We start from the raw sequence: 15953 nt of genomic DNA on the forward strand, positions 1-15953 counted from the left end.
TCATGGTTGCCGGGAGATCCATGGGGCTAAACTATATGGAGAGAGAGGACTAGCATGTGGCCAGAATCTGTAATGTGGGATGTGCTTTCTCTGAGAGCAGTGATGCAGCAGGCCACCATCTCCCTGCTGAATCAGGATGTTTCTTAAATATTAGTGTCTTCCATTTTTATTTTTTTTTATAAACAACCTCAGGCAATGCCCTGAGCTGGAGCTTCCGCCAGACCCCTCTGACGGCGGGAATGAAGGGGAGGGGCTGCTGGGAGTCAGGATCCGTCCGCTCCTTCTGCAACTCGGGCTGCCTGAATAAAATTAAGAAGGGTTAGTTGGCCTTCTCTGGACTTCTCCCCCCCCCCCATCACACCCCCTTTCCAGAGGCCTTCGGTTATCTATGGGCCCTTCCGGCTTCCACTAACTGGTATATTTCACTGCATGATCAATTCATGGGGATATTTGTGTACTTTAAAAAGAAAAGGGAAAAAGTCTTGTGCCTTATTGTGGGGGGGGGGGGAGGTTGCCTTGTAGCTGGGAAAAGCATGTTAATTTCATGCGGAATGAAAGGGAGCAACAGCAATAGACCACCAACTATGTCTGCACAGAGCTTAATTCTTCTTCTCTTGGCAGCCGTGGAGAGTGTGAAATTGTCACAGATCAGAGTGGGGAAATCCACGTTTTTCATAAACGTGGAGAATGTGGCTTACTTTGTTTCTCTTTTGACTACATCCTATTTATAAGTACAGTGGTACCTCGGGTTACATATGCTTCAGGTTACATACGCTTCAGGTTACAGACTCCGCTAACCCAGAAATAGTGCTTCAGGTTAAGAACTTTGCTTCAGGATAAGAACATAAATCGGGCTCCGGCGGCGCGGCAGCAGGAGGAGGCCCCATTAGCTAAAGTGGTGCTTCAGGTTAAGAACAGTTTCAGGTTAAGAACGGACCTCCGGAACGAATTAAGTACTTAACCTGAGGTACCACTGTACAACACTGTAGTCCCCAGCCCCAGCCCCAGCCCCAACTTATCTCTGTGTACCAAACTTAACTCCTAACACTTCGGATCACCTGCCGCTTTGCCTGTTTTAACTGGCATGAGGTGGTGAATTCTTGAAGAACCGGATCTTGCATAACTCTAGCATGCTCTGAATTCACCTGGAAGGTGAAAAAACATTTCCTGAAGCACAAAATATGTGGGCGGTGGCATTTAAATGTGAAAAGTGGTATTTTGAGGTTTTTGTAGCAAAATATATACCTTGAAGCAAACATATGGGAAAGGTTCTGTCTCTGTAGAAGTGGTCTGCTCCCTTCCTTATCTTTGCCTTCAGGAACCTGGTACCTTTCAGATGTTTTGGACTACAACACCCATCAGTACGGACTGGTAGGGGGTGATGGGAGTTGTAGTTGCCAATATCTGGAGGGGGCCTCAGCTTGGCAAAGTCTTCCTTATATGATAGAATAATGCTTAGTGTTGATGGGGTGCTTGACACAGCGCTCCATGGCATTGCATGTGGAATACTTTTGGTGGGTTACAGCTGCCTCATGGTAGTACAGTGGTACCTCAGGTTAAGAACTTAATTCGTTCTGGAGGTCCGTTCTTAACCTGAAACTCTTCTTAACCTGAAGCACCACTTTAGCTAATGGGGCCTCCTCCTGCTGCTGCGCCGCCGGAGACCGATTTCTGTTCTCATCCTGAAGCAAAGTTCTTAACCCAAGGTACTATTTCTGGGTTAGCGGAGTCTGTAACCTGAAGCGTATGTAACCCGAGGTACCACTGTACTTGAACATTGCAGAGGAATCCAAGTGTGTTCTGCTGCTTTCCCAAGAGGAAGGATGTGAATGACCTATCCTGGATTTTACACCTGCATAAACTTTTGTGCAAGTGTTTGTGGAACAGGGTGCTGGTGTCTGTTTCCTTCTACTTCCCGGCTCTTTGGATCTAATCCACCCTCTTCGCAATAATTGCATTAGCATTATAAATCAGGTCAGTACTATTATTGACCTATTTCTGATGTGGGCCTAGTACCAAGATATAGTGCCTTGCCTGAGGGCACATAATGGCCTGGTTTGGACATCATGATAAGCTGTAGTTTAGTATGGATTGCCATTCTCCAAATGAACCAGCCCAGATCCTTCTGTTTTTATCACTGGCTCTTCTCTGTGTGGCCCACCTATGGGAAGTGTGGTGGATGGCTGCATGAGAATGCTACTTTTCAGTGGTGGTCCCCATCTGAAACGCTCTTCCCAGCGAGATGCACCTGGCCCCATCCTTGTCAGTCTTTAATCACTAGACCAGGCTATTTTGTTTCCCCAGGCCTTTGGTTAATTAGATTGCATCCTGTGGTGGTCTCATCCTTTAGTGGCATGGGTAAGACTTGTCCTTATGAATATGTTGCTGGATGAGTATTTAATGCATCTGTATTGTTCATTTTTTTCATGGTTTTAATTGCTATTATCTGTTGTATTGGGACGCGGGTGGCGCTGTGGGTTAAACCGCAGAGCGTAGGATTTGCCGATCAGAAGGTCGGCGGTTCGAATCCCCGCAACGAGGTGAGCTCCCGTTGCTCAGTCCCTGCTCCTGCCAACCTAGCAGTTCGAAAGCACGTCAAAGTGAAAGTAGATAAATAGGTACCACTCCGGCGGGAAGGTAAACGGCGTTTCCGTGCGCTGCTCTGGTTCGCCAGAAGCGGCTTAGTCATGCTGGCCACATGACCCGGAAGCTGTACGCCGGCTCCCTCGGCCAATAAAGCGAGATGAGCGCCGCAACCCCAGAGTCGTCCACGACTGGACCTAATGGTCAGGGGTCCCTTTACCTTTTATCTGTTATATTTGCTCTTGCTAAGTTGCTTTGAGGTTTCTTTTCCTTGTGTAAAGCGATTGATAAATGTAATTGATATTAATAGCAATCATTAAACTGTGGCTTAATGTGAACAAACAGAATGTCTGAACTAGGTTTAACCCTTGTTTTCCAATTGTGGTTTGCTTGGAGAGAAGCAAAAGCCATGAATGCTGGTTCCCACATAATGCAAAGCAGGCTTCCTGTTTGATTTCTTCTCCAACATGTCAAAGAAAAGAAAAAGTGGGGTGCAGCAGGGACAGATGAGCAGTGAGCACCATCACATGCTGCTTGTTCATGTTAACTGTGACATCTGAACCCAGCCAGTGAGTTTGTTGTGACATTTAATTTTGCACTGGGACTTCTGATTGACAGTTGCAGTCTTTTAGCCACTATTACCAGTTAAAAGGTAAAGGTAAAGGGATGCCTGACCATTAGGTCCAGTTGTGGCCAACTCTGGGGTTGCAGTGCTCATCTCGCTTTATTGGCCAAGGGAGCCGGCATACAGCTTCTGGGTTATGTGGCCAGCATGACTAAGCCGCTTCTGGCGAACCAGAGCAGCGCACGGAAACACCGTTTACCTTGCCGCCGGAGCAGTACCTATTTATCTACTTGCACTTTGACGTGCTTTTGAACTGCTAGGTTGGCAGGAGCAGGGACCAAGCAACGGGAGCTTACCCCGTGGTGGGCATTCGAACTGCCGACCTTCTGATTGGCAAGCTCTAGACTCTGTGGTTTAACCCACAGTTAGGACCCTAAATTAGAGGCAATTGCACTTAGGCTGTTTCCAATAATCGGAGGGCTGAGAGATTCCATTTACCTTATTTCTGTTAAAAATGGGACAACCCCACTCTTTCTTTCTTTAATCATTAAAGGTCAACGTTTAAATATTTGAACATATTAATGTTTATGTATCTGGAAGCTATGCATGCTGATGATGGACGTTTGGAGAGTGTGATGTGTTTGTATATCATAGTTATAGTTATTTGGGGCCCCAGGGATGAATTCCACCCTTTCAATTTTATTCAGTATGTTGCTGTTGCGTGCAGTTCAAGTTGAAATAGGAAGTGTGTAGGGTCCAATGGCACATACATGTACCGTGGTGGCTGGTGCCAATTGGGACTGGTTGGGTGGTAGGCATGGAGCCCAACAGTAGGTGGCGCCAGAGACAATGACAGGCTGTGGCAACTGATTCTAGTTTTGCCGCCATCCTCTTCCCTACAAGGGCAGCATTGAGACTAAGGAAGAAGAAGCTGGTGGCCAGTGCCATCCCCTGGATTGATTGTAAGAACATAAGGAGCTGCCTTATACAGACTAGCTCAGGATTATCTGCAATGACTAGCAGTGGCTCTCTAGGATTTTTCCCCAGACCTACCGTATTTTTCGCGCTATAACACGCACCCGACCATAACACGCACATAGTTTTTAGAGGAGGAAAATCCGTAGGCATGCCACCCGTAGGCATTCCCTCCATAACACGCACAGACATTTCCCCTTACTTTCTAGGAGGAAAAAAGTGAGTGTTATGGTGCAAAAAATACGGTACCTGCAGTTGCTAAGGATTGAACCTGGCACCTTCTGCATGCAAAGCAGATACATGAGGGCTGGCTACAGGCAGACTGGTGTTGGTGGAACAGTGCCCTAATGGACCAACCTCCCCTGTAAATGTGTTTTCTCCCTACCTGCAGATTTCCTCTCCCTCAAGCAGCTCAGCAACATGCTCAAATATGCTGTTTTCTCTGAATAGCAATGTTGAAAGGCTGCAGATGGCAGTCGCCGTCTGAAGAGGCCTCCACCCTATTCCATCTCCATACATTTCTCATGTAAGGAGGAGGTAATGCATCTTCTATCTTGGTGCCTGCTCCAACTACTGAAAAGCAAAGTTCACGTTTTGCTTTGGGAATTCCCCCCCCCCCCCCCCGCTTAATGCACTAAAACTCATATGATTTTAATGAATGGGCTGACAGCAGCAGTAGTTCATCCGGCCGAAGTTTAAACAATTGATTTTGTATTTTTCCTCTACGAACAACGCAGCCTGGATTTCTGTTGCATCTGCAGAAGGTTCTGGTCCACAAATGCCTGGGCTGAAATAACAGCGTCAGCTGTTCGGATGCTGCAATGGACCAACATGGACACCTTTTGGGGGAATCTATTATTTATTTATTTCATAAAATTTATACACTGCTTGAAGGTTTAAACAGCAACAACAACACCGCAAAGCAGTGTACAGTAAAATTATCAATAGGAAAACTTAACAAGAATAATTTAAGACTTTTGAAAAGTTAAAATAACAATAGGCTAAAAATGGATTAAGGCTTTCATCTAGTTCCGAAACATCTGGGTAGGCTTATCTAAACAAAAAATCTTTTTAGCAGGTGCTTAAAAGAGTACAGTGATGGAAACTGCCTTCCATCCTAGGGTTCAGCTGGCTTGATCATTTTCCACTCTTGGTGATGTGGTGGTCAGGTGCTATTTTTATCCCACCATTACATAATTGTGCATATACACACATACATGCAATCTGTGCATTATATAATTAGAACTTACTCTTGCTTTTTTTTTTTTTTGGTCATGCATAAAAGAGGACATAGATAGTCTAATGGGTTTAATTTTCAGCAATGTTTAAAATGTTAAATGTGTAGTTAGATAATAATACTAATAATACTAATAATACTAATAATACTAATAATACTAATAATACTAATACTAATACTAATAATAATAATAATAATAATAATAATTTATTTATATCCTGCTCTCCCCAGCCAAAGCCGGGCTCAGAGCAGCTAACAACAGTAAAAATAGCACGATTTACATAAAATCACAGTCAATTAATTAAAATACATTCTAAAATCAATTCAGAATCAAATTAATGGCAACCATTGGGCTAGAGTTCCATGAGGATTCCAGAAGGAGGGGGGCAGACTGTGCCTTGGCCAAAGGCCTGGTGGAACAGCTCTGTCTTGCAGGCCCTGCGGAAAGATGTCAAGTCCCACAGGGCCCTAGTTTCTTGTTACAGAGCGTTCTACCAGATCAGGGCCACAGCCGAAAAAGCCCTGGCTCTGGTTGAGGCCAGCCTATCATCCCTGTGGCCCAGGATCTCCAAGATGTTTTTATTTGAAGACCATAAGGGCGTGGAAGCTCAGACCTCAAGGTGTTTGAGGTTTTCCCAGAGGCATTTGATTGGCCCATGTGGGAAAGAGAATACAGAATAGGCTGTAGGTGCTTTAAAGATTGCAGGCTGCTCTCCCAAGGTGGTGGAGCCAATAGAAAGCAAGACCCTAGCAATGTTCTTAAGATTTCGGGCAATGCTGGTTCTTGGTTGAGACAACATCTTCCCCACCTTGTGCGATACTCCTTGTGCCCAGGCTGGAAATGACTTCTTCTTCCTCTGAAAACCCCACACAGTAAGTGGAACCCCTGTGGCGTCAGAAGTCAGCAGATGGCTATACTCTTGCGGCCTCCAACATTAAAAGGAGCAACTCATTTCCATCATCATCACTGCTGGTCTGTCTCTGGAGACAATGGAGGAGTGAGACTTTGGGGGTGAGATCAAGCAGTTAGGAGGTTGCAGCGCCTGCTATAGCTGCAGAGATAGATGTGGAAGAGACATGTTTTGTTGCAGCTGGGGCAGATGAAGGCGTCCCATCGTGCTGCTGCAGATGCACCACAGCGTTCCTTCTCTCTGCTGTCCTCCCAGCGGTCATTTCTCCTCTGGTCACTGCCATGGATGTACAACCTGTCTGCAGTCTCCAGGCACAGTGGTCGCCTGCAAGGGACGCCCACATGGCAGGGGTGGTGATGTTGTTGCTATTATTATTATTGGGCTGCATCCAGCCTACTCAGAGTAGATCCATGGACCTAAATGAGTCATGTCCATTAATTTCAAATGGTCTGCTCTTGAGTCTGTCTAATGTTAGATACAACCCATTATATCCCAGTGTGATTATGTCAAGAAGGTCAAATGCATTGCAACTGAAAACCAGCCTGATTCCCTGCCTGCCTGCCTGCCTGCTTAAAGGTAAAGGGACCCCTGACCATTAGGTCCAGTCGTGGCCGATTCTGGGGTTGCGGCGCTCATCTCGCTTTATTGGCCGAGGGAGCCGGCGTACAGCTTCCAGGTCATGTGGCCAGCATGACTATGCTGCTTCTGGCGAACCAGAGCAGCACACGGAAACGCCGTTTACCTTCCCGCCGGAGCGGTACCTATTTATCTACTTGCACTTTGACGTGCTTTCGAACTGCTAGGTTGGCAGGAGCAGGGACCGAGCAATGGGAGCTCACCCCATCGCGGGGATTCAAACCGCCGACCTTCTGATCGGCAAGTCCTAGGCTCTGTGGTTTAACCCACAGCGCCACCTGCGTCCCGCCTGCCTGCTTGCCTTCCCACAAATTCCAGACTCCTTTCCTCCCTGCTGTACTTGCATCATCATTTAGGAAAGTTTTGGCAGGGAGTTTTATAACAACTCCCAAGAGCAGTGAACTGAAGGAAGCCTGTGTGATCTTTTTCTGTGTTGTTTTTAAACGGCTGAAATAGCTTGATGCTCAACAAAAGAGTTCAGGCTTGTTACCAGGGCCACGTCGTCCCCGCATCTCCTCTTTCTCCTGCCCCCCGGGGAAAAGTGTGAAAGGGGGTCAGTCTGTTCTTGCATCCTTCTCTTCCTGTGAGATGGTGAAACCCTAGAATGTCCTGAGGGTGGAAAATGTATTTAAATAATGATTAAAAATTTATTTTCGGTGACACGTTTAGAAAAGCTTGAGAAAGAGAGAGAGAGAGATCGGCTTTATCTCCCTACTGGGAAATTATATCCGTGGGGGAGCTTGCAAGTGAGCTGAGCTGTGCCCCAGTTAGTGAGAGGGACCTGACTCCAAATGACGTCCCGGAACGGTGTTGCTTACAGGCCTCGGGGCTCCTCGGAGAGCCAGTGTGGTGTAGTGGTTAAGAGCGGTAGTCTCATAATCTGGGGAACCGGGTTCGCGTCTCTGCTCCTCCACATGCAGCTGCTGGGTGACCTTGGGCCAGTCACGCTTCTTTGAAGTCTCTCAGCCCCACTCACCTCACAGAGTGTTTGTTGTGGGGGAGGAAGGGAAAGGAGAATGTTAGCCGCTTTGAGACTCCTTAAAGGGAGTGAAAGGCGGGATATCAAATCCAAACTCTTCTTCTTCTTCTTCTTCCTGTTCTGCCTCGCCAGCATTATTTATCCCCCAGACATGGAAGTTGCACAGGGCTTGTGCAAATCAACTGTGTTTTGCCCTGTGGTGGTTTAATTGGGAAAGAGACTGCTACATTGAGAAGTGGCTAAATGGGTTTACTTCCCAGCAGTCACTACAGGTTGCAGTGTGTGTTTAAACTGATGTTCAGGTTGCCTGTGCTGTGTCTTATCTGCTCCAGCATTCTGCTTCCAGCAGAGGGCAGCCAAATGTCCTGGGAAGCTCAGAAGCATTGGTCCATTCTGTCCACTGTCAGAGAGGCAGTGTGTGTGTGTGTGTGTGTGTGTGTGTGTGTGTATGAGAGAGGAGAGAGAAAGCACACTTTTTTCTGGGAGTACACAAGGGTACGCATACCCCTAAAGATTTTGTGAATCTAAGTTTGGCCTCATTGAGGGGCAGCATTTCAATATGAGTAGGAAAATGAGAGTACCCCTTTTATAGAAAAAAGCACTCTGTGTGTGTGTATGTGTGTGTAATTCTGATGATATGCAGAGTAGCTTACAGGTAGGAAGCTAAATAACTATTCTGGGTGGTTGATAACTTCTTTGTAAAGACTATACAATGTCCAGACTCTTTATATTCAAAAAGAACTTTGCTTTCACAAACATATAACAGAAGAATATATTTACAATCTAGCTCCTGCACAGATTTCCTCAGTTATTTAATTAATGAAGTAACCACCCTATACCTGCAGGTCTTAGGGCAGTTCACAGGATATTAATGTTTAGGGATCTTCCTCTGTTTTACTTCAGACGGATCACACTGACACCACACCATCCTCAGCAGTATCTTGAGAAGCCTCTCTCAGCAGCCATTCCCCCTCATACAGAGCAAGCAAGTGAGCGAGCGAGCAGAAAGCAGTTAAAAACAACAGTTACTGGAATAACAGTCACAACAGAATGGAATGTGGCTCTCTCATGTAACTCACAGTCAGCCAATCACATGACAGCTACTGCCAAAGGATAAACCCCATGCTAAAAATACACAGTAACCCAACATAAATAAACATTCCCATTTCAGGAAATTAAACCATTATCCTTAACATTCAGGTAACGTATCAGTTGCTGAGAATTGTAGGTGGACAGAGTGCTGTTGCGATCAGCCTGAGGAGAGTTCTGAGGGCCAGATGAAGATGTCTAGAGGGCCACATTTCTCCCCCAGTCCTGAGGCTCTCCACCCCTGAAATGCAACCTCATATTCAGAAACAGGCTGTTCTGTCAGTTTCACTTCATGGTTGCTAAGCCCAAGACCACACATGCATCTCTGGGAGGGTGCCCCACCTATTTTTGAAAACCCCTCTCATTCAGATATATAAATAACTTTCTGTACAGGAGAGAATGAGTCTCTTCTTTTGTTTTTCTAACAATGTGCTTGGCTTGGTTTATATTTGGGCCTCATTATGTTTCCTGCTGATTTCTCTGGCTGTTCTCTGGGTCAGCTTTGTAGCTATTGAGTTCCTGATGTTGGCTTTTCTCTTTGACGTGTTACCTGAGCTGCCTGTGACCTTTCTTTTATTGTGGAGAGAATTGCAGCTTGTTCGTGGATATGGGACAATGAAGCCAGAATTTGCAGTTGGAAGCTATTCTTCCCACCTATTCTTGCTGAAGGGCTAATAATTTTGTGACAGAAAGGCTATATTTGTGACTACACTGCCAGATATATGATCAGTAGTCTAGTGGCCAATCCAGAAGTGCAGGGTCCTTACATGATAGTCACAGCTGTGACCCTTCTAAGATTATACAGCTTTCAAAGATTATACAATAATAATAATAATTCAGGATACATTGCATTGATGAATGCCGATCTCCATGTGTTGTCTTTTGGCCAGATCTACTATTTTTTGTGCATGCAGATGGGCAAATGATTCCAAGTGCTTCAATATAATCTTTTGGAGCGACTTAAGTTGTGCTTTCTGTGAAGTTCCATTGTACATAGCTAAACATGCGTGCCCTTCTCGTGAAACTAAAGCACCTGGTATTTTCACTGTTCCTAAATGCTTAGCTTTGGAGCATACAGAACAGCTCCGTCTTGCTGTTCTTCCCGTGTTCCTTCTCCAGAAGGACTCTATGAGCCCATCCTCAGTGGCTGGCTCACTTCCTTTCCCTCTGATTGTGCAGCTTTAGGACACTAGAGACAGGGACCCTGACGGAACCTTGCTGCAGAAATAGCAGCAGGTCTTAGGACACCCCACCCTGGTACCCACAGCTGTATATGAGCCCCCACCCTTTGGTTGATCTTTGCCAGGCATAGGCAAACTCGGACCTCCAGATGTTTTGGGACTACAACTCCCATCATCCCTGACCACTGGTCCTGTTAGCTAGGGATGATGGGAGTTGTAGTCCCAAAACATCTGGAGGATGGAGTTTGCCTATGCCTAATCTTTGCAATCTAATGTGTATGGTCCACACAGTCTCTGTATTAGGGGCTTAGATCAGCCTTCTCCAATCCAGCCAGGGAACACTTATTTGGGCAATAGCTCAGTCGGTTAGAGCATGCTGCTGATAACACCACGTTTGCAGATTTGATCCCCATATGGGACAACTACATATTCCTCTGGGTCCCTTCCAGCGCCATGATTCTATTCTTCTATTAACCTGGTGACCTCCATATCTTTGGGGCTGAATCTCCCATCAGCCCCAGCCAGCCAAGAGCCAATCGCCTCTGTGAGGGTGCTGCTGAAAGCAGCAGCCAGTGGGAAATTTTGAAGCTGGCCAGGTAAAAAACACGGACTCGTTTCCCTAAGAATCCTGCTTTCAGCAATGCCATGACATTGAGGGGCCAGCTGGCTGGGCCATCCATTCCTCTGCAGGAGTCCTATCCATTCTGTGCTCAAGCTGCCCCTGGCCGTTCTGCTGAGCTATCCAGGTTGATGAAAACTGGCTTGGATTGGAAGGAAAGAATAACATGGGCTGAAGAAGTGGAGCTTGATGGGGGCGAGAGATATGGACAGCCCCTTTTTAGCCCCTGCATAGAAATTAAGATTTAGGGCAGGGGTTGGTGGCCGGATGACACACCTGGTGCCTGTGTGGATCAGGCTGGTTGCCACAGGCCGCTTGTTACTCAAAGTAGGTCTTGCTAGGCTACTTAAGTGAAGAGTCCTGCATTTCTTTTTCATTTTTTATTAGGAATTTAAACAAAACATATTATCTTAAATCATATCATCTTTAATTCCCCCCCATTTCCCCCTCCCCCTCCCTCCCATAAAACAACCCCCCTCCCCTCCCCACCCCGACTTCCCTCAGTTCCAATCTCTGGTTTATCTATGAATGCTATTCTCTGCATGTTACAAATTTGTATAGATCCTTAATATATCTAACTGGTTATTATCAATGAAAAGTTTGTGAGCGTTTATTGCCAAGGAGTCCAATTCACTTTGTTGCATCTTTAAGTATTTTGTAAAAGGTTCCCATTCATCTTTAAAGTCACAGTTGTCCTTGTCCCATAATTTGTGTGTCAATTTTGCCAATTCTGCATAGTCCGTCAGTTTCTCTTCTCATACTTCTTTAGTCGGAGTTTCCTCAGTCTTCTATCCTTGTGCTATTAAGACTCTTGCCACTGTTGTCGCTTACATAAAGATGTTTTTCAACTTCTTTGGCAGTAGAGTCCTGCATTTCAGCCTTCTCAGAAAGGAATGTATTGAATTTTTTTGCTTTACAGTGGCACCTCGGGTTACATACGCTTCAGGTTACATACGCTTCTGGTTACAGACTCCACTAACCCAGAAATAGTGCTTCAGGTTAAGAACTTCTGTTCTCAGGATGAGAACAGAAATTGTGCTCCGGCGGCACGGCAGCAGCAGGAGGCTGCATTAGCTAAAGTGGTGCTTCAGGTTAAGAACAGTTTCAGGTTAAGAACAGACCTCCGGAACGAATTAAGTACTTAACCCGAGGTACCACTGTACTTGGGGTGGGGGAGAGAGACTGCCTTCTGGGACCTTGTTTGGATCTGCTGGACTTGACACTCTGGTTGGGCTTGGAGCGAAGCCTCCCACTGTGGCAGGAAAGGCTCAGGACAACTCAGATGATGACAGCAGCAGCACCACCTCTGAGCAGATCCTCCTCCTGCCCTGCCTTGCAGAGCAGTTGGTTCTGAAAGGAGAAGGACCAAGCTAGTGGAGGTAGGGAAAGATTTTGCCTTCTGCATCGCCTTTTCCTCACGGGGCCATTGGTTCTGATGGCCTCTGTGAAGGTGCTGGTGAAAACAGCAGCGAGTGGGGACAGTGAAGCAGTCCACCCCCCCAAAAAAAAACACAAAATGGGAGTCATTTTGGACTCACAGCTGTCCATGGAGGCGCGGGTTAATTCTGTGTCCAGGGCGGCTGTCTACCAGCTCCATCTGGTACACAGGCTGAGGCCCTACCTGCCTGCATACTGTCTCGCCAGAGTGGTGCATGCTCTAGTTATCTCCCGCTTGGACTACTGCAATGCGCTCTACGTGGGGCTACCTTTGAAGGTGACCCGGAAACTGCAATTAATCCAGAATGCGGCAGCTAGACTGGTGACCGGGAGTGGCCGCCGGGACCACATAACACCGGTCCTGAGAGATCTGCATTGGCTCCCAGTACGTTTCCAAGCATGATTCAAAGTATTGGTGCTGACCTTTAAAGCCCTAAACGGCCTGAAGGAGCGTCTCCACCCCATTGTTCAGCCGGACACTGAGATCCAGCACCAAGGGCCTTCTGGCGGTTCCCTCTCTGTGAGAAGTGAGGTTACAGGGAACCAGACAGAGGGCCTTCTCGGTGGTGGCGCCCGCCCTGTGGAACACCCTCCCTTCAGATGTGAAAGAAATAAGCAGCTATTCTATCTTTAAAAGACATCTGAAGGCAGCCCTGTTTAGGGAAGTTTTTAATATTTAATGCTGTACTGTTTTTAACATTTGATTGGGAGCCGCCCAGAGTGGCTGGGGAAACTCAGCCAGATGGGCGGGGTATAAATAATAAATTTATTATTATTATTATTATTATTATTATTATTATTATTATTATTATTAAAACCACAGACTCGTTTCCCTATGGACCATGCTTTTCACTGCACAAGCAAGGACAGCGAGGAGCCATCTGGCTGGGCTGTGCATCTCCCGCTGGGGCTAGGGTCCCATCTGTGCCGTGGTCAGGCTAGCCTTGCCCTCCCCTTCGACTGAGCTGACCGCATCCTTTCCCCCTTTCCGCTGTGCTCAGAAGCGCTGACTTTTAAGAGCTGTCTCTCGCCAGCCATGAGAGATCGCTCTTTATTTTTGCGTGCAATCTATTTGTGCCAAATGCTATAGGTACGCATTAATTCTGAAAGTGGGTGCTTGTGGTAGGGGGAGAAGAGTGGGGTGTCTTCTGCTTGCGGTGTTGTAACGGCGAAGAAATTGTTTAATTTTGCCGTTGCCAATTTGCGTTCCACGTTGTCGGTTTCATTAAATTGCAAATTTTCAGAAACTGAAAGAATTGCCTACCTCTGCCTTTTATTTGTGGTTTCTATTAAAAAACCAAGGCAGCTGTCTTAAATATATAAACTAGAAGGCCATTAAATATGAATGAGGCTTTCTGTTTAATATTCATAGCTATTAAAACGAGGTGAAAAACAATTGAGAGTTCCCCCCCACCATTAGAAAAATGACTAATGCTCCCCCTTTACAGACAAGCGGGAGACGAAAGGGATGTGGGTGAGGACAGAATGAAAGAGATTAAGTTTCTTTGTGGGACAAGAGCCGGGTTAGCATTCCACATTGGAGGCGTGCAGATACGGCAACATATATTAATAGCTGTCATTTTGCATTATGTTGCAATTCCTGTGGGCTGCGTGGCGGAGGCAGAATATTGACTGAAATGCATTGATCTATTGGGTATGTAGGAGATCATCTTACCACACATACGAACGCTTGACGGTTTTGATCGGCAGAACTGGCACCGTTTTAGGTGCCACACAATAACCTGCTCTACATTTAAGAGAACTCAAATCTTTTAGCGTGGCAGCAACGGCACTCTGGAACTCGCTGCCTTTTGACATCAGGCAGGTGCCTACGCTGTGCTTATTTTGCCAATGAACATAAAGTGTTGGTATATTGATGAACATGCGGGGTGGGTGGGGGTTCAAAGTGAAGATATTAATTTATGTTTAAATTCAAATTTAGATCAACCAGAGTGAGCCAAACGCTGATTTCGTGTGTGTTGTTCATTTTCTGGAATGCTGACATTCCAGAAATTAAACTACACCGGGCTGAAGCCGTCTTTCTTTATCTGTCCACGAGTCGACGGTAGTTTATTTATTAACCTTTCAAGGAGGGCTGTTTCCCAAACTGTTTTGTACCAATTGTCTATCGTTGTGCCAAAAAGGTCTTTCCCTTGTCTGGTTATGTTAAGGTTTCTTGTTATAATGATTCCTAAATATCCAAGTTTTATGTGACAAAGTCTAATGCAGCGGTTCTCAACCTGTGGGTCCCCAGATGTTGTTGGACTACAACTCCCATCATCCCTGAGCTCTGGCCTTGCTAGCTAGGGGTGATGGGAGTTGTAGTTCAACAACATCTGGGGACCCACAGGTTGAGAAAGCTGGTCTAATGCCTTTGAGGTCTATGAATGCATTTTGGATCTTAGGTGGTACATTGAAGAAGAAAGCTTCATATTTTGAGAAAACCTGCAGGCCTGATAGTGTTGCAAAGTTGTTAAGCTCTCGAAAGTACTGTTGCTCCCATGTTCAGCGGGTCAGGTGTTATAATCATTAAATTGTCAGCAAATAGCCTGATTATATATTTTTGTTTTCCAGTTTGCACTCCCTTGATGTCTGGTGTTGTTCTGAGGTATATAGCTAATGGTTCTATAGCTAGGATAAAGAAAAAGGGAGAGAGTGGACAGCCTTTATTTGTTCCTTGCCAATTTCCCACTGGAAATGAATTTATATTGTTTGTTTTTAGTGTAGCTGTAGCTTTGGAGTGGATTCATTTCAAAATCTGTATGAATTTGGGCTCAAATTGCATTTTAGATAGGACTGTCAGCATGTCATCCCATTCTAGGCAGTCAAAGGCCTTGTGAATGTCCAATGCCCTGAATAGAAGGGGGGAAGTTGTTTGTTTACTATGTTTGAAAGTGTTCTGATTGGTTCTGTGATGTTTTGACAGGGGACAAAACCAGCTTGATCTGGGGCTATTATTTTTTGTAGAAATACCTTAATCCTGATGTAAATATGTTACGATCCTGATTAATCAGAGAGATTGTCTGAAAAGATTCTACCTTCTGGTGGTCTTTAAATGGTTTTGAGATAACTACAATCTTGGAGTGGTGCCATGTTTTGGGGAGGGGTGCTCCTCTCATTTTTAGGTCATCAAATAGGTGAAATATATATGGTGAAATATGGCCATAGTTGTCTGTATGGCATTCGCACCTTGTCAACCCACTGAAGAAGTTCCTCGTTGATGGAGGTGGTGTTAGAAACTCAGATATATAAGCTAGGCACCAAATGGCTCCTTAAACCAAAGTTGTAGTTGCCAAAAGGGAACATCTAGCATCTATGTTGGTTCTAAAGTTATTTTTTTCAAATTATGGACTGACTGTGATTGATTATCAGTTAAACATCTGGCTAGTTCAGATGACAACCTTGAGCCTAGGTTAAGTGCTTTGAAAGCTTAAAGAAGAAAAGTCACTTGATCCAGGGACAGTCCACATATATAATCACCCTATTACAACCTCTTTTTCTTAATGGTGACACGGACCATTCATAATGTGAGCAGGGCAGTGGTAGGGTGAGTGAAAACAAGCTACAACAAGTGACTATAATGTTGTTCACTGCTCCTGCTCAGGCAGCACAGAAAAAGCACATTCCGATTGTGCAGAGAAAATATAACTGATCGAATTCTACAGGATGTGGTATTAGTGTGTGAAAACAGCCCCGATCCAAGGATCCCCAGTCATGCACCTCCAGATGGTGGAGATGTCA

The 15953-nt window shown here is 45.6% G+C and overlaps 1 protein-coding gene and 1 long non-coding RNA gene across 6 annotated transcripts in view; one reads left to right on the plus strand and one right to left on the minus strand.

The window, feature by feature from the left end:
• Positions 1–15953, plus strand: part of OSBP2 (oxysterol binding protein 2) — a 172328-nt gene that overhangs the window by 57729 nt on the left and 98646 nt on the right. Inside the window, exon 1 of one of the 5 annotated variants that reach the window (XM_053369439.1) lies at positions 232–318. The exons of 3 other annotated variants lie outside the window; for them this stretch is intronic. In XM_053369439.1, coding sequence (XP_053225414.1) covers positions 240–318 — 79 coding nt within the window. In that variant the 5' untranslated portion in view covers positions 232–239. One more of the 5 variants, XM_053369441.1, reaches the window with a different exon arrangement.
• On the minus strand, positions 151–8965 carry LOC128404114 (uncharacterized). The gene is made up of 2 exons (XR_008328064.1): positions 8726–8965; positions 151–299 (listed from the first exon to the last, which is right to left on the minus strand). It is a non-coding gene; the product is annotated as an uncharacterized LOC128404114 (long non-coding RNA).

The sequence above is a fragment of the Podarcis raffonei genome, chromosome 16 (assembly GCF_027172205.1).
Source record: "Podarcis raffonei isolate rPodRaf1 chromosome 16, rPodRaf1.pri, whole genome shotgun sequence".
Taxonomy (NCBI): Eukaryota; Metazoa; Chordata; class Lepidosauria; order Squamata; family Lacertidae; genus Podarcis; species Podarcis raffonei.